This window comes from Marmota flaviventris, chromosome 18 (genome assembly GCF_047511675.1).
Source record: "Marmota flaviventris isolate mMarFla1 chromosome 18, mMarFla1.hap1, whole genome shotgun sequence".
In the NCBI taxonomy this organism is placed as follows: Eukaryota; Metazoa; Chordata; class Mammalia; order Rodentia; family Sciuridae; genus Marmota; species Marmota flaviventris.
Genome location: NC_092515.1, coordinates 18,114,602 through 18,139,824, shown reverse-complemented (window position 1 = coordinate 18,139,824; position 25,223 = coordinate 18,114,602). Strand labels below are relative to the sequence as shown.

The 25,223-nt window shown below is 38.0% G+C and overlaps 1 protein-coding gene across 4 annotated transcripts in view; it reads left to right on the top strand.

Annotated features, from left to right (window-relative positions):
* Window positions 1–1,067: 1,067 nt before the first annotated feature.
* The window catches only part of Uba2 (ubiquitin like modifier activating enzyme 2), a 45,923-nt gene continuing 21,767 nt past the window's right edge, over window positions 1,068–25,223 (top strand). For 2 of the 4 annotated variants that reach the window (XM_071605224.1, XM_071605223.1), the window contains exons 1-8: window positions 1,069–1,263; window positions 4,835–4,918; window positions 6,591–6,661; window positions 8,398–8,462; window positions 10,970–11,070; window positions 13,577–13,698; window positions 21,218–21,285; window positions 21,824–21,945. In XM_071605224.1, the coding sequence (XP_071461325.1) occupies window positions 1,126–1,263; window positions 4,835–4,918; window positions 6,591–6,661; window positions 8,398–8,462; window positions 10,970–11,070; window positions 13,577–13,698; window positions 21,218–21,285; window positions 21,824–21,945 (771 nt within the window). In that variant the 5' untranslated portion in view covers window positions 1,069–1,125. Of the gene's footprint in view, window positions 1,264–4,834; window positions 4,919–6,590; window positions 6,662–8,397; window positions 8,463–10,969; window positions 11,071–13,576; window positions 13,699–21,217; window positions 21,286–21,823; window positions 21,946–25,223 lie in introns of all 4 variants that reach the window. The other 2 variants (XM_071605225.1, XM_027941450.2) reach the window with 2 other exon arrangements.

The window sequence follows — 25,223 nt, the reverse complement described above, 5'->3', positions numbered from 1 at the left end:
CTTTAATAAAGGACAGCAGAAAAGACTTCTCCCCAGAGGAAGAAGAGGACCCAATAGGTGGAATCCGTGGAAGTGGGGAGGTCTTCCCTCTTTTATAGCTAAGGTCTTCTTTCAGCTTTCCCATTTCTGTCGCCGTTCCTGTCCTTAGATCAGTTATCTTGCAGTGATAGATAGTAGGTGAGGAGACCCAAAAGGTGAGGGGCAGACGGGCCTGAGGAGTAATCTGCGCAGGACAGGCCTGGGGCCGCTTCTGATTAGCATCTCCCTGTTTGCTGGGAGCTGTTTTATTAACATTTCTTTAGAATGGGCTCTGGGCCTTGGGAACATTAACATTTCAATTTCTCCAAGTGCTGCTCTGCTTTCCCAGGCTCCATTCTCAACATGGCCTTCATTTTCGATTTTACTAGATATTAGATCCGATTTACCTAACTACACTAACTACCTATCTTTCAATCTGGCTTCATTACCTTGAAGAAAAGACATTCTATTTTCTACAGCCCATCTTAGGGAGAGTCAAGAATTGGACAAAGACCTATATATATCATAATATTCCCAATTACTTGTTTCACTATCTTTTGACAACAGAATGTTTTATATATATATATATATATATTTTTTTTTTTTTTGTCAGTTCAATAGGTGAAACCAATCCCAGTGTGATTTTGCATGTTTGTTGTTGTTTGTAATGCTGGGACTCAAACTCAGAGTCTCACACATGCTAAGTTGCTGCTCTGCAATATTTTCTTATTAATTTGTAAGAGCTCTTTACATATAGGGGCAGTTTTCCAACCCATAAATAATGTCTTGGTTGGGAATTCAAACCGCTGCCTAAAAGGAGATCTTAAGAGGCTTCTCAGGTGGAAAAGCCGGTCTGTGCACATATATGAGAAGCACTACAGGTCTCTTCACCGTTGGAGGTCTCGGAGCCATTCGCAAAGAGGAAGGCCTGGGCCCAGGGGACACTACACACCACATCAGAGGCAGACCCGGGACTCCGCCTGCCTGGCGCCGACTGGCGGCCGCAGTGCGCAGGAGCGGAAGCTCGGCCGCCCTTCCCCCACCCGCTTCCGGGCGCGGCTCACTTCTCCCGCCTCCGCCTCCGCCGCGGCTCGTGGACGTCCCGCCATGGCACTGTCTCGGGGGCTTCCCCGGGAGCTGGCTGAGGCCGTGGCTGGGGGCCGGGTGCTGGTGGTGGGCGCGGGCGGCATCGGCTGCGAGCTCCTTAAGAACCTTGTGCTCACCGGCTTCTCTCACATCGACCTGGTGAGGGCCGGGCGCGCGCTGGCTGAATGGCGGGCTGCGGTGCGGGGGCCGGGGGGCTTGGGGCCCAGAGTTCGGGACCGGATTTGGGGGCGCCGAGAGCGGTTCAAGAAGTCCTGGGTCGTGGCTGCCTCTGTGGAGGGAGCTATTCGACCGGGACGGGGCGCGCCTTCGCACGTCGGGCCTGCTCCGGAGGCGGAGAGGCCGCGGGCCCGGGTCTTCCGGACGCTCCGTCGCGGGGCCGCTGCCCGCCCCCCCTCCTCCGTCCCCCTGCAGCGCCAGTTCGTGGCGTCTCAAAGCGATGGAAGTGGCCTCGTACCTTTTCACTTTGAAACTGTTTCCCAATTGCAGTGGAGTGAAGGAGAAGATTGAGTCTCGTGGATGTTGTGACTCTAATTTGCAGGTCTCCCCTAACTCAGAAATTACGACCCAGAGGACAGCTTTCACAGCAGCCCCACGTCCCGAGCGCTCGTCTGGAGCGGTTTATACTAATTCATTTACTCTTTACCACCATCTCATGCGTGTGCACTGTTTTCATCTCATTTTATTTTTAACAGATGAGGGAAGTGAGATGCAATGGGATTTAGTAACTTACCCTGGGTCACGAAGCAAAGTGGCAGGACTCCTTTGGGGCTCGCGCTCCTCCGCTGAGTACAGCATAGATACACTCGCTTATTTCATTCAAGATGTGTTTAGGGTTTTAACTTTTGCGTTGGTATACAATGACAGAAAGCTACTGTAATTGTAAGTCAGGTTATTTATCTCTTAGATTGGAGATAACACCTGGAACTTGGATGTGAGTTTAAGTACACTTAAGGTGTACCGGCAAGGTGAAGAGGGAAAAAAGTAGAGGAGACAGACTATTCTAATAAAAGAGTGAAAGGTAGCAGACTGAACTAAGGACTGATTAGAAGGAAGGAATATACACGTTTTTCTTTGCTTAGTTTTTCATCCAGTTCTGTACCGCAAATTCACATACGCTGATAAATACTGGTACTTTCTTAAAATAAGCATTTTGCAATAGATAAGATAGTGAATTTCCCAGTAATTCTGGAGGCTGAGGCAGGAAAATCACAAGGTCAAGGGGAGCCATTCTCACCAGTTTTTTTAGACCCTGCCTCAAAAAGAGGGGTTGGGGGCTAGTGATGAAGCTCATTGGTAAATTATTACCCTTGGGTTTATGTTTTTTGTTGTTATTGTTTTGAACTGGGGGGGGGGGGGGCGTAACTACTGAGCCATATCCCCAGCCCTTTTTAAAAAATTTTATTAGAAACACAAGTCTTCCTAAGTTGCTCAGTGCCTCACTAAGTTGCTGAGGCTGGCTTTGAACTTGCAATCCTCCTGCCTCAGCCTCTCGAGCCATTGGGATTACAGGCATGCTTCCACAGTGCCCTGCTGTCCATGGGTTCAAATCCCCAGCACCCCTCCCACCAAAGAGTGATGTGGGAACCTGAAAAATAAAAGGTTATATTTTTTAACATTTTTATTTGGTTTAATTTTTGTAGCAAAGTTAGAAGTACAAATAAATCCTTAGATGGTTATATGTTTTGACAGTGTTCACAAATTATGACTAAAACTGTTAGGATTTGTCACAATTTTTTTAGAATATGAGGACTGGGGATGTAGCTCAATAGTAGATCGATTTCCTAATATGCCTGAGGCCCTGAGTTCAATCCCCAGTACCAAGAAGAAGAAAAAAAAGCTAGAACATAAAATTTTTTGTGTGTGGTTTTTCTTTTTTTTAATATTTAGTTATAGGTAGACACAATATCTTTATTTTATTTTTATGTGGTGCTGAGGATTGAACCTAGTGCCTCAGGCATGGTAGGCCAGCGCTCTACCTCTGAGTCACAACGCCAGCCCTGTGTGGTTTTTTTCTTTTGAGGTAGATTCTCCTGTTGACCATACTGGCCTCCACCTGAGATCCTCCTGCTACAGCTTCCCCAGTAATTGTGATTGTCGTTATAGCCCACCTGCCCAGCTACACTTAGAACATTTGATTACTGTTTATTAAATTTATTGAACTGAAATTAAATTATTGCGGCCATTTTTTCCTTATATTTACTTTTTTGAGGGAGTGCTACTGGGGATTGAACACGGGCACTTTACCACTGAACTACAGCCCCAACCACCATCACCACGACCCCCCCCCCCTTTTTTTTTGGTACTGTGGATTGAACTTGGGCCCTGAACCACCATCACCAGCTCTATTTTGTATTTTATGTAGAGACAGGGTCCCACTAAGTTGCTTAGTGTCTCACTGTTGCTGAGGCTGGCTTTGAACTCTCAATCCTCATGCCTCAGCCTTCAGAGCCTCTAGGATTACAGGCATGCACCACCTCCAACCCCATTTTATTTTATTTTTCAAATTTTTGAGATAGGGTCTTGCTAAATTGCCTAGGCTGGCCTGGTACTTGTGGTCTTCCTGCCTCATCCTCTTGGAATAGCTGGGATTACAGGTGTGGGCCATGGCATCAGGCTCCTTATTTATTCTTTTTTGTTTGTTTGCAGTATAGGAGTTCTAACTCAGGGCCTCCTACATAGTGTTGAGAGCTCTGCCACTGAGCTACAACCCCGGGCCTTCTTATAGTTCTCATATATATTTTTAGGCAGCAATTAGATGAGACTTAAAACATGACACTTTTTTAACCATATGTAGAAAAGTTCTTTTATAGTCCTCAGTAATAATTGTAAGTGAAATTTGGTATATAAATGTAGGCTTGAATTAAAGAAGGCAGCAAGAATTTAGTAAATCTGGTAGTCACATATTATTTAATAAAAAGAACAGGGCACAGTAAAATTTATATTGGATTTGAAAGAAATTAGATTGAGATTTAGAATTTATATGTATGTATATAAATTTATATCTTCACTAATCTACACACACACTTTTTTTTTTTTTTCTTTCATGGTTCTGGGGATTGAACCTACAGGTGCTTTGCCTCTGAGCCACATCCCCACCCCTTTCTGTTTTTCATTTTGAGACAGGGTCTTAACTAAATTGCCTGGGCTGGCCTTGAACTTGTGATTATCCTGCCTGAGTCTCACAAGTAGCTGGGATTAGACATGTACCACCATGCCAAGCTAAATTTTATATTTTCAGTAAATCATATATATTTTAATGCCTTCAAAGAAATTTTCTGAAGTACTTATAAGGATGATTAAATAAACAAAAAGCATTCTTTTCATTGCAGGGGTGGAGGTACCTGGGATAGACATGAGGGCCATTTAACCACTGAGCCACATCCCCAAACCTTTTTCTGTTTGAATTTTAAGACTGGGCCTCACTAAGTTGCTGAGGCTGGTCTTGAACTTGTGATCCTTCTGCCTCAGCCTTCCGAATCAGTGGTCTTGAACTTGTGATCCTTCTGCCTCAGCCTTCCGAATCAGTGGGATTACAGGTGTATGCCACTGTTCCTGACAATTTAGCAGTTTTGGTATAATTGGTCTGCAAAGCATTTTCTCTGCTATGTAGCAAATATTAAAAAATTCTAGGTTATAAATGCTTAAGATAGTGATATTGTTCAAACATACCACAATATTTGTAATTTATCTGGGGTTTATGCATTTGTAGATTGATCTGGACACTATTGATGTCAGTAACCTCAACAGGCAGTTTTTGTTTCAAAAGAAACATGTTGGAAGATCAAAGGCACAGGTAACTATTTCTCATACTGTTTCTATAATCCTTTGATGAATCTTTTATTTATGAAACTCATTAAGTCCCAAGTTTTCAATTCTGCAAATATTTTAATGAAATTGACACAGGAGCATTAGAATAGGTTGGAAATCATAATCTAGAGCTTATTATACAACTTATGATTTTTGTCAGTGACATTAATATTAATGAATATTATTATTTTCACCTATTAAAGGAATATGTTTTTTCTGTAAGTATTTATTGTAAGGTTACCATAGTGGTATATTTTGCCCAAGTTAAGTTTTTTAGGTGTTATGTTGATGGGACAGTGAGCCATAATGGCTTAATTTTTGCCTTTCTTACAAGAGGAAGAAAATGGGTAAAGCTATCTCTTATTTATTTATTTTTTTTAGTTGTAGTTGGACACAATATTTTATTTATTTTTTAAAAAAATATTTATTTTTTAGTTGTAGTTGGACATGATATCTTTCTTTTATTTATTTTTATGTGGTGCTGAGGATCAAACCTAGGGCCTGGCACATGCTAGGTGAGCACTCTTCTGCTGAGCCACAATCCCAGCCCCTAAAGCTATCTCTTTAAGCTGTGCTGAGAATAAAAAGATGGAAGTGAAGGGAGGACTAGCCCTCTGTTTTTGGTCTACCAAGGAAATAGAAGTGTTCTACTTAATCCTGTAATTGGGGTGATTTGTTGTGTCTTCTTCATATTTAAATTTCTGATTTCCATAGCCTTGTTTTCCTGTACCCCCTAGAGGTTGGCTCTTCTTTGTAGCAAGAGAAGCTACAATCTTCATGATTTCTATGCTTAAAGCATCTTTTCTCTCTGTCAGTCCTTTTGTCCAATTCCCAGTTTTCTTTTCTTTTTCATATTTTGGCTCCTTTCTCCAGGGATACTTTGCTAAACCTTTAGACTTAGTGGATTAAGTGAGGTCTTCCTCTCAAAATAAGCTTTTTTTTTTTTTTTTCCAATATTATAGGGTCTTGCTTAGGGCCTTGCTAAATTGTTGAGGCTGGTTTTGGACTCCAGATCCTCCTTCCTCAACCTCCTGAACCACTGGGATTACAGGCGTGTGCCACTACACCCTACTCAAAACAACCATCTGTGTATCATTGTAGTTTGTATTTATACTTGTGTAGATGGTTATTTAAGGTTTCTTTTGATTGACACTTGGCTTTTGCAGTACACATTTGTTCGTTTCATTTTTTTTTTTTTTTTTTTGCAGTATTGAGAATTAAACCCAGGACCTTGCACATGCTAGGCAAGCTCTCTACCACTGAGCCACAGCCCTAGCCCTGTATATAATTCCTTCCTTCCTCCCTCCCTCCCTCCCTCCCTTTCTTCCTTATAGAACCTAAGGTATTATGTGCACTTACTTACCTGAGCACTTTATCACTAATTTACACCCTGTCCTCACATTTTATGTTTTTCCTGAGGCTTACCATTCATACAGAAGTGGATGTGCTATGGTATAGGAGAAGGTTGTCCTGTTTTATAAATATGATGAAGTTTAATCTTAATGAAATTTTATCACATTTTTGTATTTTGTTAGTGTTTAACATAAATAAGACTACTGGGTAAGTAGGTGAGTTACCAGAATTGTGTCTGCCAGAAGTACATTTCAAATGTATATTCAAAAAAATGTTATAGTAATTTACTGTTGTTTGTTTTCCAGGTTGCCAAAGAAAGTGTACTGCAGTTTTACCCGAAAGCTAATATTGTAGCTTACCATGACAGCATCATGAAGTATGCTCTAATTACTATATTGTGAAGTTGTATTTGCTGTGAATTTTTAATTAAGCTTAAGCATGTTATTTTTATTACCCAGATATGTGTGCCCAGATCATTATGTTTTTTTAAAAAGGTTTTTCTAGGATAATAAAAATCTGGTAGTTTGTGCCCATGTAAGTTAAGTGGTATTTTACCAGTTTATGTATGTTTACATGATCTAGATAAGTAATAAGATTTAAATATTGTTAATAAATAAGTTACTTGGACACTTAGGAAAGATCTTATATATATATTTTTGTTGGCTTGTTTCATAGTAGGAAATGATCCCAGAAGTGCTTTACACTGACCTACATCCCCAGTCCTTTTTATTTTTTATCTCGAGATAGGGTTTCCCCAAGTTGGTGAGGCTGGCTTTAAACCGATGATCTTCCAACCTCAGCCTTCCACGTTGCTGGGATTGTAGGCGTGTGACATTGCACTCAGTTCTAATTAAAATAAGATGTTTAAAATTCCTTGTAGATAATAATTCAGACATGTTTAAGTATATTTCATTCTGATTGATTTTAACGGTTGCTTGTTTAATTTAAAAGGTTTCCGTCCAAAATAATCTGTTTATCAATACTCTAATGTGGTAATTTAACACTGGGAATTATAGTGGGTCAATAATTTTGATAATATATAAATGATATATGAAATAAATAAATATTTAATGTGGGAGGCATGGAACAAAGAAACTCTGGGTACAAATTACCTTTTTTTCTTCTTCGTATGTGGTGCTGAGATTGAACCTAGGGTTTTGGGCATGCTAGGCAAGTGTTCTACCACTGAGTCACATCCCCATCCCCTAAGTTATCCTTTGTCTACAGTTGCTGTCTAGCTCAAAAGTAAATGGTATGAAAAATACTCCTTGTTTGTGGGCAGTTGGTTGGGTGCTTGCCTTGCATGCACAAGGCCCTGGGAGCAGTCCTCAGCAACACACATACACACAAATAGTCTTTGTTTGAGATACTAGAATTAGAGACAGCCTTAGGCTTTCTCATAAGGGCATTTGTATCTTCAACTTATTTTTTCCCTCTAGATGTTTGGTCTACAGACCTGCCTATAGCCCCATAACCCTCTTATCCTGTGTTGTTTTCCCAGCATGCTAAAAGCAGAGACCCTAGGGGCCTGAGTCCTGCCTGATTGGGACCATGTGGAGTGAAGCCATAGGCCAAGCAGATCCTGGGAATGTGTTCTTTATATGTTCCCAGGCACTTGGCTGCCCTGAGAAGGCCTGGTGGGACTAGTGAGGTCATGCCATCTTTCTGTTAAGTTTGAGATACTATTCTTATGCCCGAGGTAGCTGGCCAAAAAGCATAGGAATTTGAGGGAAATAATTTCTTTTAATTTACTTATGTTTGGAAAAAGTCAGACTTTATATGGTATATGTTCTTTTTATTTATATATATATATATATATATATATATATATATATATATATATATATATATATATATTTAGTTGTAGTTGGACACAATACCTTTATTTTACTTATTTTTATGTGGTGCTGAGGATCGAACCCAGTGCCTCACATGTGCTAGGCAAGTGCTCTGCGGCTGAACCTCAGCCCAAGCCCCTTTTATATGGTATATATTCTTAACATCAGTTATATTTTGCTGTTGTTACTTTATTACACTTTTCTGAATTTTGTATTATACTGTGAAGATTGTATATAAGGCTGGTTTTGTTGATCTTTTTGTTTTGCTTTGTAGCCCAGACTATAATGTGGAATTTTTTCGACAGTTTATATTGGTCATGAATGCATTAGATAACAGAGGTAAGATCATTTTACTATTTTGACATCCCTGTATTTTCCCTTCCCCATATTAAAGCTTTTAAGAAATTTAGTATTAAATTTTTTTTATGAGTTAGAACTTTAGAGAACTAAAAGGAAGTAAGACCAGGTTTAAAGTTTTCCAATTGGGCTCCCAGTGATTCAGGAGGTTGAGGCAGGAGGCTTGCAAGTTCAAGGCCAGCCTCAGCAATTCAGTGAGAACCTCACCAATCTAGTGAGACCCTGTGTCAAAATTAAAAGGGCTAGGGATGTAGCTCGGTCTTAAAGCACCCCTGGGTTTGGTTCCCAGTACCAAAACCCAAAAACAAAAAAGCATGTCACTTGCAATTTTTTCTAGAAATGATTTTTTTTCCAGGCAGGAATTCAGCAATTATATATACTTTACTAATTGACCACATGGTGTAAATAAAGGGGTGTATGTGGATGAGTTTGTTTCCTTGGTGGCACACTTTAAATACAGTGTGACTTTGTGTGGGGACCTAAGAAAAATGACTCTCCAGGTCTCATTAAAGACCAGTTAAAACACTATAAGGGGGACTGAACAGCATTTTTAAAGCTTCTCAGATAATTCTAAAAAGTGCCATCAAGGATAAAAGTTCATTGTTTGGGGAATGAGATGATAGGGTGCTAAAGTTAAAAGGCACAGCTCCTCTCCTTTGTGCTGGGGATTAAACCCAGGGGTGTTTTACCACTGAGCTAAATCTCCAGCCTTTTTTATTTTTTATCTTGAGACAGGGTTTCACTAAATTGTAGGGCCTCATGAAATTGCAGAGGCTGCCCTTGAACTTGATATCGTTTTGCTTTAGCTTCCTGAGTTGCTGGGATTACAGGTGTATGCCACTGTGCCTGGCCTTCGATTATTTTTAGTGTATCCAGTGCTATATAAGATACTAGACTGGATTGAAGGTGGTACTGGGAATTAAATCCTTGGCCTCAAACATTCTAGGCAAGTGTTCTACCTCTGAGCTGTATCCCCAACTTCTTTGTTTTTTAATTTTGAGATGGTGTCTGCTACATTGCCCAGAGTGAGCTTGAATTTAAGATCCTCTTGCCTCAGCTTCCTGAGTAGCTGGGATTATAGGTGTGTTATCACCACACCTGGCTCCCTTAGATTGTATTACAATTTTGGGAGGGGGAGGTTTGTGGGGATTTGACCCAAGGACACTTAAGCACTGGACCCCATTTCCAGTCCTTTTTATTTTGAAACAGGGTCTTGCTATTGCTTAGGGTCTCACTAAATTGCTGAGATTGGCTTTGAACTTGGAATTTGAACTCAAGACTCAGTCATGGGGATTATAGGTGTGCAACACTGCGCCTAAAGAAATGTACACATTTTAATATCGTATTCAAGCCCTTTACAACACAGGATGGTATTTCATATAACCCAATTTTGTATAACCAGTCATAGTTTGTGTGTTTGGAATGTGGGGGGAAATATTTGAATAATATTACTTGCCTGTAATTACTTCCACATGTAAAAGTATTTGTCAGATAAGTTTTGTAATAATTTTAGGCCAGAAATACCAAAAGAAAAAACATTGAAAGCCTGAATGATTCTTTTAACCTGATTCATCTTTTCTCTCCTAACCTTAAACTGCCTTAATTGTTCTTTATTTACTTATATGTATTACCTTATAATTACAGTAGAATAGTACAGCAGTAGAAGAAAAAGGTAGCCCTTTGATTTTTTTTTTTTTGTAGTTGTAGGTGGACAGGATGTCTTTATTTTATTTGTTTATTTTTGCATGGTGCTGAGGATCGAACCCAGTGCCTCACATATGCTAGGCAAGCGCTCTGCCACTGAGCTATAGCTCCGGCCCCTTGGTGTTTGTTTTTGCAGTGCTGGGCATCGAATGAACCCAGGACCTTCAGCAGGCTAACACTCCCAGCCCTAGCACTTTGGAATTTGAGAATTTAAAAATTGTTTCTAGGTATGCTTTTCCTGGAGTAAATTTTTTTATTTTGTTTTGTTTTTTAAAGTACTGGGGATTGAATTCAAGGATGCATTTTTATCACTGAGCTATATCCCCAGTCCTCTGATTTGAAACAGGGTCTCACTAACTTGCTGAGGCTGGCCTCCAATTTGTGATCCTCTTGCCTTAGCCTCCTCAGTTGCTGGCGTATAGGCACATGTTACCATACCTGGCTTGTAGTAAATTTATGACGTTGCTAATGAGTCTTAGAATGTCTATAATTCCTCTAGCCATAGCCATTAGAAAATTGTACATAAAATAAAAACGAGAAATGTTATGGATAAATTTCATTGTAGTTATTGATAACCAATTTGTGTTTTCAAAACACTTTTGCTGGGGCTGGGGTTGTGGCTTAGTGGTAGAGTGTTCCCCTAGTATGTAGTATGCACAAGGCACTGGGTTTGATCCTCAGTACCACATAAATGTAAAAGAAAGATATTGTGTCCACCTAAAACTAAAAAGTAAATATTAAAAAAAAAAAAAAAACTCTTTTGCTAACTAATATTTTTCTTCTAGCTGCACGAAACCATGTTAATAGGATGTGTTTGGCAGCTGACGTTCCTCTTATTGAGAGTGGGACTGCTGGTTATCTTGGACAAGTAACTACTATCAAAAAGGTAAAGAAGAGTTTTGTGCTTTACTTTCCAAATATTTATTTGAGACCTTAGGGAGGAAAGAAATAAACTTTGGATCCTGGTTTGGTGGTGCACACCTATAATCCTAGCTATTTGGGTGACTGAGGCAGGAGGAAGGAATGCAGGTTCAGAGCCAACCTCAGCAACTTAGACCCTGCCTCAAAATATAAAAGTCTAGGGATGTAGTTCAGTGATAGAGCACCTCTGGGTTCAATCTCCAATACTAAAAAAAAAAAAAAGGAGAAAATAAATAATGAACTTTGGGTTTATATACTGTAAGCAGGTTAACATCCAAGACAAAAGGATTTTCATGCCATATAAAACTTAAGATGAGGGCTGAGGATGTGGCTCAAGCGGTAGCACGCTCGCCTGGCATGCGTGTGGTCCAGGTTGGATCCTCAGCACCACATACAAACAAAGATGTTGTGTCCGCCGAAAACTAAAAAATAAATAATAAAAAAAAATTCTCTCTTTAAAAAAATAAAAATAAAACTTACCATGATGCTTAAAGCTATGGGTTAATTCTCCCAAAATTAGGATGCTATATAAGATACCCCAAAGGACAATAGTTGGAAAGATCTTTTGGATCTGTGCTACTTTGTTTGAATAAACTTATGCATTGAAATCCTTAGACTTGCAAGCATAATAAATTTATGGTAAACAATTCTTAGTGCTGAGACTACACCTTGTTCTGTAGTTGATAAATGGTAAACCACCCTTCTAGAAGTTACCTTTTGTGCTGGAGGTATGGCCTAATGGTAGAGCATGTGCTTATTATCAGTCCCCATCACTAAGTACATTTTGTCTTAAGGAATGTCTTGAGGGTTACTTTTTGTCTTAAGGAATTTGGATGTGGAGATCTGAAGAGAACTGTTTTGGGTGTATTTGTAAAATATTTCAGACACTTAAACTAAAGTATACTAGAGCAAATACCTGTGTGCTTATAACCTATTTTTATAAAATCCCCACATTGGGATCGATTTGCTGTTCAGATCTTTTTTTCTTCTAGTTATTTTAAAGAGTTAAACAAAAATACATTTTGAGAATTGCTTGGGAAGTTTTGAAACTATGAAAAGGAAGTGCCAGGCTCAGTGGTGCCATGCCTGTAATCCTAGCCGCTTTGGGAGGCTGAGGCAGTAAGATTGCAAATTTAAAGCTAGCTTTGGCAACATATGCGAGACTATTTCAGGAAAAAAATAAAGAATTGAGGGTATAACTCACTGGTAAAGTGCCCCTGGGTTCACTAATTACACTGTATTTAAAATTTGCGGGTTTTTAGCTGGGCACAGTGGCACAGTCTTATATTACCACCTACTCGGGAGACTGAGGCAGGAAGATCACAAGTTCAATGCCAACCTTGGTAACTTGGTGTGATCCTGTCTCATGATAAAATAAAAAGTGTTGGAGATAATTGGTCTTTGATAGAGTGTCCCTTGGTTCAATCTCTAGTACCAAACACACATGTGCACACACCCACACCAAAAAGGGAAGAAGAAAGATTTTCAGATTTTATCTTATTTGTTTTGTGGATGGGGGCAGTTTATCTGTGTTAGTATTTAATTTATTTCAACTATTAAATAGTGCCACTGGAAGCTCACTCATTATCATTCTACAAAGGTGATTGTACCTGTTAGTGTGTATTAAATTTAGTTGAATAAATGGAGGTTCTCAGTGTCTGTTCATATATCAAGGCAGTAGTTCTATTTTTTCATGGTAATACACAGCATAACTGCTTGTGGCTATGCCTCTAAAGAAAGAATGTTGCAGGGTCAAGGGCACAAGAAATAGTGTTGTGGGGGAAAACCCTGAATTTGCTATAATTTATATTAAAACAGTATTTTCTGGATTATTCTTTAGTATAAATTAGAAAGACATTATTTACCTCATTTCAGTGCTCCTGAGACACCAGTGTGCATTATAGGACTGAGGTTAAGAGTTGCCAATGAAAAAACAAGCGAAATTTGGTAATACCTAGGATTTTTTCCATGTTTCTAGGTAGCTCTTAAATACTTTTAGTTTACATAATTTTTATGAGATTTTAAAGGTATGGCTGTGAATAATGCTTAATAAATTTTCACCTTTGGGCTGTTGTCAAGGAAAGCTATTTGTCTTTCTGGTAGCTTTTTTTTTTTTCCTGTTTCGTACAATCAACACAAACTTCTCTTATTTGACATTGAGGTAGAATAATTTTTATTGGTTTGATGTAGGTAATGTTCATTGGGCCAGGAATCAGAGGAGTCCTGGCTTATTCTTAGCTGTTACTGTGGTTGATTTAATTAGCTTTTGTATTAAGAGATTATTTATCTGTAAAATAATGATCTTGGAGTTGATAAATATTGAAGTATTATTAAATATTAAATTATTATCTTAAAATTTCCTAGATAGCATAAACAGGAATGTAGGTGAAGGAATGAAGTGTTTATATTACCTTATAATGTTGAAAAACCACCATTGAAATAAATATTTTTTTCATGTCCTGATTTTGTAGGGTGTGACCGAGTGTTATGAATGTCATCCTAAGCCAACCCAGAGAACTTTTCCTGGCTGTACAATTCGTAACACACCTTCAGAACCTATTCATTGCATCGTTTGGGCAAAGTATTTGTTCAAGTAAGAGAATATGTATTTCTGGACATACTTTTTAGTACTAATGATGGGAAATGAGATCACTTTTATTTAAATAGCTTACAAAGATTGTACTTATGGTTAAATACAGTGACGGGACACTTAAGTAGGTTTCCTATGGTATTTCTTGGATTAAATTAAATTCAGACAGCATTCATTGCATGCCAAAGACAATTTAAGAAGCTTAGTCTGATATTGGAGACAGGCACATAACTAAATAAATACAAATAAGTATATTTGGAAATATGAAAACATACTTATAAATAACCCATTGGTTTAAAAAGAAATTACAATGGAGTTAAAACTTTATGGGGCTTGGGCTATATCTTAGTAGTAGAGGGCTTGCCTACCATGCACAAGGCGCTGGATTCCATCGCTAGGACCACAAAACAACTTTGTGATGATAGTGGAAAATACTACCTTGAAACTCAGTAGAGTTCATGGAACATGGTAGATGAAAGAAAAGTTATAAGCTTACATATGTGAAGAAAGGTTGAACAATTAATGACCTAAGGATCCAATTTAAGTGAGAACATGAACCACAGAATAAAATAATAACAAAATGAAGGATATAGTTGAAATAAGAGCATAAAAATCCTAGGAGGTTTTACTATCAAATAGGAAAGAACAGAATTTTAGCACAGATTAGATTGATATTAAGAAAAGAGGGGGCTGGGGTTGTGGCTCAGCAGTAGAGTTTGGCTAGCACGTGCAAGGTGCTGGGTTTGATCCTCAGTACCATGTAAAAAATAAATAAAGATATTGTGTCCACTACAACTAAAATAAATAAATAAATATTAAGCTAAAAAATTAAAAGTGGATAATAAAAGGAGAAGAAAATGTTAATACATTGACGATTTTAATGGTCTAGATAAGTTGATTTTTTTTTTTTTTAAAACATGTTAGATCTTTTTTTTTTTTTTAATATTTATTTCTTTTTTAGTTCTCGGCAGACACAACATCTTTGTTTGTATGTGGTGCTGAGGATCGAACCCGGGCCGCACGCATGTCAGGCGAGCGCGCTACCACTTGAGCCACATCCCCAGCCCCAAGTTGATTTTTTTAATATTTTATTTTTTAGTTGTAGTTGGACACAATACCTTTATTTTATTTTTTTATGTGGTGCTAAGGATCGATCCCTTGGTCTCGTGTGTGCTAGGTGAGCACTCTACCGTGAGCCACATTCCCTGCCCCTAGATAAGCTGATTTTTAAAACCTTACAAAACTGACTTACAAAGAAAATATAAGCTGGGCTTGGTGTTTCATGCCTGTAATCCCAGCAGTTTAGGAGGCTGAGGCAGAAGGATTGAGAATTTACAGTCAGCCTCAGCAAAAGTGAGGTGCTAATAAGCAGCTCATTGAAACCATGTCTCTAAATAAAATACCAAACAGGTCTGGGGATGTGACTCAGTGGTCTAGTGCCCCCAAGTTCAGTCTCTGGTACCAAAAAGAAAATAGTGAATACAGCATACCTTGGACAAATTTAGTAGCATATTTTGAATAGTGCATCAAACCTATGTTACTTTACAGTATATGAATTCCAGTGTATTTTCAAAGAATATCCCAATTTTGGGTAAATAGGCCTAAAGAAATTTTTTAAAAAGGAATACTAAGTTCATATTATGGAGCTATCATGTCTTTGTTGTTGTTGGGGAATTGGGGTTATGGCTCAGCGGTAGAGCGCTCGCCTAGCACGGGTGAGGCCCTGGGTTCGATCCTCAGCACCACATAAAAAGATAAATAAATTAACTAAAGATATTGTATCCAACTACAACTAAAAAATAAATTAAAAGGTACAATATATATGCATTTGGAAAAGTATCCATATATAGTAAACGTAGATCTGATAAAGTTTCACTAAAAATAAACTCTCCAGGCATTGTGGTGCATGCCTTTAATCCCAGCTATTCCTGAAATTGAGGAAGGAGAATCGAAAAGTTCAAGGCTAGTCTCAGCAACATAGCAAGACTCTGTCTCTGTCTCAAAAAAAAAAAAAAACAAGGCTGAGGTTGTAGCTCAGTGGTAGAGTGTTTGCCTAGCATGTGTGAAGCACTGGGTTTGATCTGTCTATGACTAAAAATATTAAAAAAAAAAAAAAAAACCCACTCAAACTTTCTTTATTTGGCAGTTGTTTGTAGAACTGATTGAGATTTACAGAAAAGTGAGACGATAGTACAGAGTTTCAAAGTATCCTCATACCTCATTCCCCCATTAACATTTTATATTAGTACAATATATACATAACAGTTAAAAACCAGTATTAATCCAGGCACTGTGGCACACACCTATGATCCCAGCGGTTCAGTAAGCTGAGACTGGAGGATTGCAAATTCAAAGCCAGTCTCAGCAACTTAGCAAGGCATTTAGCAACTCAGCGAGACCCTGTCTCTAATAAAAACAGGGCTGGGGAGGTGTCTCAGTGGTTAAGCATCCCTGGGTTCAATGGCAGTACAAAAAACAAAAAAAAACCTCATTATTAACTAAAGTCCTTATTTTTTAGATTTCTTTAGTTTTTTACCCAATATTATTTTCTTTTAATTAGTTGTAGGTGGACACAATATCTTTTTATTTTTTTATGTGGTGCTGGGGATTGAACCCAGGGCCTCACATGTCCCGGAAGAGTGCTCTATCGTTGAGCCACAGCCCCGGCCCCCAATATTATTTTCTAAGATCCCATCCAGGATACCACATTACAATTAGCTTTTATGTCTTTTTAGACTCTTTGGCTGTGACAGTTCCTTAGTTTTTCCTTGTTTTTGACAACCTTCACAGTTTTAAGGAGTACTGGTCAGGTACTTTGTTGGTTGCCCTACTATTGGAATTTGATGTTTTTGTCATGATAAGACTGGGATTATGGGTTATTGGGAGAGATCAGTGATTAAGTGCCATTTTTAATCCATAGCAGGGGGCATAGGCTATCAATATGGTTGATGATTGTTGATATTGGCCTTGATAATCTTGCTGTTAGGTTTCCCCACTGTACTTTTTTTCTTCCTCCTCATATTGTACATTTTATTTTTGTTTATTTGTTTTGATACAAGAGATTGAACCCAGGGGTGTTTAGCCACTGAGCCACATCTTTTATTTTGAGACAGGGTTTCATTATGTTGCCCAGGCTGCTCTTGAATTTGTGAGCTCAAGTGATTCTCCTGCCTTAGACTCCTGAGTAGTTGGGTCCATAGACCTGTGCCACCATGCATGGCTCTTCTCCCCCTGAAATTATTATTTATTCAGTCATTTATATTTATGTGCACTTGTTAACATTGAATATATTTTTTTTCTTTGGGTTATAATCCAGTATTACTTTATTTTGTTGCTCAAGTTGTTCTAGCTTTGGCTCTTGGGAGTTCTTGCAGTTGGCTCTGTGTTCTTTTGATATACCCTCATCAGTGTGTGGCTATTTTAAGTAGTTCCTTACTTTCTGGCTGTACAAGATGTTTCAGAAATATTTTATGTTTCCTGCTCCTAGAATAAGCCATTTCTCTCTTTCTTTCTCTCTCGTAATTTTTTTTATAGTTGTAGATGGACAAAATGCCTTTATTTTGTTTATTTTTATGTGGTGCTAAGGATTGAGCCCAGTGCCTCCTCACTCATGCTAGGCAGAGCACTTTGCCACTGAGCTACAGCCCTAGCCCAAGCCATTTCTCTTGAATCCTAGTTTCTTTTATTGAACAGCTGCCGCAGTCTGGCTGGGCACAAAATCACGAGCCACTCACAGCCTTGTAGATTCAAACAGCAATTCTTTATTCCCAGCTGTCACCGGCACTCTACACGCACGTTCTGGGGGAAATCCACACTCTCCACCAGTCTCTGAATCCCAAATACTCTCTGAATCCCCTTGAGAACTCAAGGCGCCTGAGGCAGCAGGATACGCCCTATTCCCAGCAGGAATCACCTTAAACCCCGATCCACCCTAAACCCGGATCCCGGATCCGCCCTGGTCCTTGAGCAAGGTCACCTTTCATGCAAAGTCACTGCAAATGACCTGGGTCCACAATGGAGAGTCCTTCCTCTAAGCAACATGGGGTAGGCTGACAAGGAAATGCCATGTGTCGTACCTACTTAGCTATGGCTCTCAGCAAACAGCGATTTTATAAAATCAAATCTGTGTAGGCATGCAACTGGGGTGTTGTTTTAGGCCCTCTTAGCTGATAGAACAGAAAATAAATGTTTATATAAGTCTCTGAAGATTTCTATATTTCTATTTTTAACCATCTCTAACTATTGTAAGCTAAACATGAGTTCATGTTAAACTGTAGTTCGTTACTACATGAAGCATTTTAGCTTCTTGGTGTGTAAACTCCCAGATTGTTCAAAACCTTGCTCCCACATTTGCCCTTCATGTACTTAATGTAAGCTTTCCTTTCATTTTAAAAAATGTTTTGAAGTGACGGTTCAGATAAGGATGCCCATTATTGCTGCTTCTATTTGGTTATTCTACTGCTGAGCCTGCACAATAAGAAAAGGAAAATATTGGCTTAAGAATTGAGAAAGGAACTGGGGTATATAGTTCACTGGCAAAGTGATTGCCTAGTATATATGATACCCTGGGTTCAATCCCCAACACTGAAAAAACATATTGGTGAGCTGGACACGGTGATGAACACCTATCCCTTGAGTCCAGGAATTTGAGACCATCCTGGGCAACATAGAAAGACCCTATCTCAAAGGAGGGAAAGGAAAAAACAAACTGGTCGTTTGCATGCAATATAGTTGGTTGTCTACATAGAAAACTCTAAAGAATCTATAGACAAATGATTAGAAATGATAGTTTACCAATGCTGCATTTCTATATGCAACATCAAGTGTTTAGAAAATGTAATTTAAAAGTAGATAAACTAAGCTGGGTCTGATAGCAGTAGTCCTCTGTAGTCCCAACTATTCCGGAGAACAATATGGATCACTTGAGAATAGGAGTTCCAGGCTAACCTGGGCAACTTAGTGTGAGAAAGATAAGAGGGGCTGGGGTTGTGGCTCAGTGGTGGAGTGCTTGCCTAGCATTCATGGGGCACTGGATTCGATCCTCAGCACCACATAAAAATAAAATAAAGATATTGTGTCCACCTAAACTAAAAAATAAATTTAAAAAAAAAAGAATAGAGAAATATATACATATATAACTAATCATAACAGATAATTAAGTATAAAAACATAAAACAGGATAAAGTACCTGAGAATGAATCTTAAGATGTATAAGACCCAATACAGTAAATAAATGACTGTTGGAAATAAAAGAAGGTAACATAATGAAAGGAGAAAAGGAGGCACAGTGACACACGCCTGTTACCTGAGCAACTTAGTGAGACCATATCTCAAAAATAAAAGGGGCTGAGGATGTGGCTCAGTGGAGAGCACCCTTGGTTTCAGTCCCTAGTACCAAAGAAAAGATAGAGACTGAGTCTGAATTGGAAGTCCCAATATTGTCATTTTTTTCCAAATTATAGATTCAGTGCAGTGCCAACTAAAATCTTATCAGGGATTTTATTGAAACTTATTTAGCTGATTTTTTAAAATGCTTTTGGCGGGTCTAGGATGTATGTAGCTCAGTGATCGGTAGCATGTGCAAGGCCCTGAGTTGAGTCCCCAGCACACACATAATACATACATATGTACTTACTACACACACACACACACACACACACACAAACAATTCATGTGGAGCTGAGCATGGTGGCATACACTGTAATCCCAGCAATTCAGGAGACCGAGGCAGGAGGGTCACAAGTTTAATGCCAGCCACAAAAAGTTAGCAAAGCCCTTAGCAATGTAGTGAGAGACCCTGTCTCAAAAAATAAAAAAGGGCTGGGGATGTGCACCTGGGTTCAATCTCCAGTACCAATAAATAGACGGACTGGTTGATGATATATGGAAGGAAAGAACCTAAGGAGCCAAAACATTCCCAGGGAAGAATAATTTGAGTAATTTGCTATTACAGATATCATGATTTAATATAAACTAAAATTAATTAGTATGTTCCTAGTGTAGGGATAAACAGGTCATTGTGAGAGATTATATATCTCATGACAGTATTTTATACGCATGTGTATAGATACACATACACACACATATATGTATATATGAGCTGAAAAGAATAGATTAAGTAAAAAGTAGGGAAGTTGGTATCCTTGTGGGAAATTTTTTCACGTCCTAAGTTAAGCAATATATTAAAATTAAGTCTAGGGGCTGGGGTTGTGGCTCAGTGGTAGAGTGCTTGCCTCGCATGTGTGAGGCACTGGGTTCAGTCCTCAGCACCACATAAAAATAAATAAACAAAGGTATTGTGTCCATCTACAACTAAAAAAAAAATATTGTTTTAAAAATTAAGTCTAGGGTAATAGGAAAAACTTTAAACCTTATAGAAAGACATCTTCATCCTTAGGATTAGGGAACAATTTTCTTAAGACAAGTTGTTAACGGTAAAAGAAAAGATTGAAACATTCAAATCCTTTAAATACTTTTGTCATCAAAAGATGTTTTATGATGGATTAAATAACGGGCCATTGTGTAGGAGTAAAGATTTGTGATAGTCAGCTGAAAATTGTGATCTAGAATAAAAGCAAGATGTAATCAATAAGAAATGGTAATCAGGCATTTTTTTCCTTAAAGGGAAATCCAAACAAGCAACACACATAAATAAATATGTTTAACCCTACAACTGATGTACAAATTTAGACATAAGACCACACAGCTAGATACATTTTACACTTACTAGTTGACAAAGCATTAAGTCTAGAGATGATGTAAATCAATAGGAACTCTCAGACCACCATTGTTGGGACTTAAATTGATTCAACCAAAGGGCATTTTCTTATAAAATGAATCAGAAGATAACCTAAGTCATATCCTTGAGGAAAGATTGGAAAGTTTTATATCCATAAGAGTTATTAAACAGTTTTTAGGATAACTTGAGTAATAAAGGAGAATCTCAGCTTAATAATTTTCTATTATTTCTTAAAAGATCATGCATAAAGATAAATAATACCACTAAAAAAGGGTCTTCACTGTTGAATTTCCCCACCTAGAACATAATGTTGAACAACTAAATGCAGTATACTTTTAAAATGTTATTCCTCTGTTAAAATGGTATCTCCAGAGGGATATAAAAGCTATTCACTAGAATCTACTAAAATTTGGCCATATTTGTGTTGTGGCTAATGTTAGCATGCAAACTGTTTAAACAGATTGTTTCAATGCTCATAGGTTTATGGAATGCAATTTATCCATTGTTCACTATTTATCCCTGCTAAACATTAAATATTCTGAATTAGTTGTTTGTGACAGAAATAGGAAAATTATGGGTTGGGGATATAGCTCAGTTGGTAGAGTGTTTGCCTTGCATGCATAAGGCCCTGGGTTCAATCCCTAGCACCACAAAAAAATAAAAATAAATAAAATAAATAAATGCTGTTCTGGGATATCTATTAAAAAAAAGGTAGGACAATTAACTACATTTGCTCAGAATTTCCTGATGTTCACAAATACTTACTGTTCTTAAATTTAACAGCCAATTGTTTGGGGAAGAAGATGCTGATCAGGAAGTGTCACCTGATAGAGCTGACCCTGAAGCTGCATGTGAGTAAACTATTTGACACATTTTCTTTTTTAAATATTATTTTAGTTGTAGGTGGACACAATACCTTTATTTTATTTATATGTGGTGTTGAGGATCGAACCCAGCAAAACTTACATGTGCTAGGCGAGCCACATCCCCAGCCCCTCGACGTGTTTTCTTATTGTGGCTGCTCTCTTTATTTCGTTAATTTGACATTGGTAGCTTAAGAGAAAAGTGATGGGTTTTTTTTTTTTTTTTTTTTTAATGTTCTTAAAATATGTTGTTTCAACTTTAAAACAGTGTTTACCAAAAGGATAGTTTCATTTTATCAGGATAGAGGGAAATATATCAGTTAGGAGTTGTTCCCAGGAGCATTCTTTCAACTATTATACATGTGACCTTCAAGGGAAGCACAAAAAGATGCTGATAACTTTTTTTATTTTCCTTTCTTCTTGAACTTAGAATGTGTTGCTTTTGAGTGACTTCTGTGAGTGACATTTTCCCCCCACATGTAAGAGCTCAGTTTTACACTGAAAAAAAAATACTATTGTTTTATAGGGGAACCAACAGAAGCTGAAGCCAGAGCTCGAGCATCTAATGAAGATGGTGACATAAAACGTATTTCCACAAAGGAATGGGCAAAATCAACTGGTTATGATCCAGTTAAACTTTTTACCAAGGTTAGGTTTACTTTTTTTTCTTTTTCCCCTGGGGATTTAACCTAGGGGTACTTTACCACTGAACCACATCCCCAATCCTTTTCATATTTTATTTTCAGACAAGGTCTCACTGACTTGCTTAGGACCTTGCTTAGTTGCTGAGGCTGGTCAAACTTGTGATCCTCCTGTGTTAACCTCTTGAGTTGCTGAGATTATAGGCATACACTACTCTGCCCAGCCTAGGTTTATTTTCTTTATAATTGTGGATAGCTCTATTAATCTGATTGTGTTTGTTTTAAATCAATACATAGAATTGAATTAAACTTTTTTGTGCGTATATGCTAACGTCCTAACAAAATGACTGATGTAGTCAGCACATGCAAGTTTGGAAATTTTAGTGCCTATACTAAATATCAGTTTAGTATCTCTCCAGGAGGTAAATATAGAAGCTTGCATCCCCCTCTTTGTTTCCTTTTGCTGTCACAGAAGTTGGTTTTCTTTATAAACAATTTTGGTTTAATCCCTTTTATCTCTTCCTGTTCAAATCATCTGTTAGCAGTTTTGACTTGATTCGTTCTAAATACCTCTTGAATCCTAAATTGCTTTTTCTCATCAGTTTAATATACAGGATAGTTTTAGAAAGCTCTACAAGGCTTTTAAAATTGAATCTGCCTAAGTATTGCTCAGCTAGGCCCTTAGTTCTAAGTTTTCTATTTTTTCTTCTTTGACTCTGTGGCAAATTATTATCACAGTAAATACTTGAAACTTTCTCAGTTTTTCTTAAATTGTCTAATGCATTCTTGCCACCCTAAGGACGTGGTCTTAAGCTTATAGTAAGAGGTTTGTAGCCATTGGACATAATTTACCTACCTGTTGAGAATATCTCACTTGACTGCAGGCTGTTATCTTTTTGTTTGTGTGGAAGATAAACCTCTTTTGGTAAAGGCAGACTTTTCCAGAGGGCATTTTTCTTTGGCTTTGTACCTTGTTCTTCAAACAGTTTTTCTCCTCTGCTCTGTGTCTTGGATCTTTCTTGGTTCCTTCTGTCTACTTTACAGTATGCATAGGTCCCACTATCTTAAGCAAATGGGCTACTGCTCACTCCAACTTATATTCACTTCCTTATGTTAAGAAAGGTTGTCTCTCTTAAGGCTGTCACGTTTATTTTATCACAAAGCCTTTTTCTCGAAAAATTGTTTTTATTTCTGATATACTTAAATGCACTAAACACTGATGTGGACAGCATTAATAGCTTTCAAAGTAGTATTCTTAACACTTATTTTCATTGTAATCTGAGCAACATTTGAATACCAGAATAATCTGAAGTACATCTACAGTCTCTTCTTGAGCAGGTAAATTTAAGCATCTTCTTTGTGCTGGATACTTCTGTAAGTATTGGGGATTTAGGAGTGAACAAGACACAAGAACACCCTGCTGTAGATAGGAAATCAAACAGTGAACAATTAATTCCAGATTCAGTGTTTAATGATATTAAGTTCGGATGATTTTGAATTCCTGAGTTCCAACGGGTTCAAAAGAGGTTTTCTAGAGGAGGTGACATTTAAACTCAAGACTAGAAAGAATAAGGATGGGGATAGAAGTGTAACATGTACAAAAAATCTAAATTGAAAAACTGAAATCATTCCCGTTCAAGGGGAAAGTGGAAAGGGATAACTGAAAGTCAAGGAAACAGCAGATTAGCCAAGGCTTTCTAGGCTGTGTTAAGGATGTTATACTGCACCAGTGGGAATTTATTGAGAGCATGTCTTGTAGGATCACTGTAAAGACATGGAGGGGGATGTAGTGTACCACTCTAAAACTCGATATTCATATTGTAACTAATATGAGTCAGTACCCATGGAGTTGTGCAGTGCCAAAGTAATACAAGGTACAAGCCATCTGTATTCACAGTGGAGCATGGAGAAGTAGACTCAACAAGACTTTGGATGTATACAGTGAGGAATCTGGAAAGCTAACCTGGTTTCTCATTGGGCTGGTGAATAGTATGGATGGGTGAGGCAGAAAGTAAATTTTGTGGGGGTTGGGGGAATAGGAGAAGGTAATACTGTCAGTTTTGAACTCATGTAGATTGCTCTCTATCATCAGAGCAATGACAAGTTGTTCTATAGGTAAGTAGGAGGTTTAGGTGTGTTTGGGATCCGAGTTTATAGATTGAATTTAATTAATAGAAATGAGCATGATGTATCAGAGATGATGGGATAATGCAAAAGTCTGAAGGACTACTCTTGTCTGGCAGACTTTTCTTAGCCAAATGTTCAGTATCCTTTACTTTTTTTTTTTTTTTTTTGTACCAGGGATTCAACTCAGGAGCAGTTGAGCACTGAGTCACATACCCAGCCCTTTTTTGTATTTTGTTTATAGACAGTCTTGCTGAGTTACTTAAGGCCTCACTAAGTTTCTGAGGCTGGTTTTGAACCCGCAATCGTCCTGCCTCAACCTCCCAAGCCGCTGGGATTACAGGTGTGCACCACCACGCCTGGCTACAAGTTGTTTTTAGCCTAATGTGCTGCCCATATCATATCATAATGAACTTAACTTCTTGCCTGTGTACTCATTTTAAATGTTACTATTTACCTTGTATTCTTTTTCTATGCCTTAGATAGGTAAAACAAAAATCCTCATGGTTTTCAGCTTTATGAGTTTCTTACTAAATATTATTGTCATTGTTTATATATTTAGCTTGTTTTCCAAAGATTAAAGATGAGTATGCTTTCATAGAAATTTTTATGATATTTCAATTTAGCTGAAGGTATATTCTTACCTGGTACCTGCAGTAAATTTGTTGAATAAGTTAATCACAAATAGAAAGGCTTTTAAGAGGATAGGATGCCCCTGTTCCCAAGAGCACTTCCCTAGTATGTGGGAAGCCCTGGATCTCATCGCTCACACTACAAAAGGGAAAGAGATGGAGAGAACAATGATAAGGAGAAAGTAAAAATAATTAAAACACCTGAAATCCTACTATTTCGGTTTTTTGTTAGTCTACATGTGATAGTGTTTTATTATAATAATTGTGTGTTTGGGGGTTTTATACCTCCTTTTAGCTTTTATTTTTTTATTTTTTGCACATGTAAATATTTTAGAAGGGGGAAGGCACATTTCAGAGAGGTTACAGAAATTTGGTAATTGAGTTGTTCTAGAATATTTGTGCTTTATTGGCCTGGATCCATGAACTTGAAGATATTGTTCACCTGATTCTCTAGTATCAGTAGTTGTATTCAATTCTTGAAGTTTATTGATAGTGTTTATTAATCCCTTTAATTTGTATGATTTTGCTT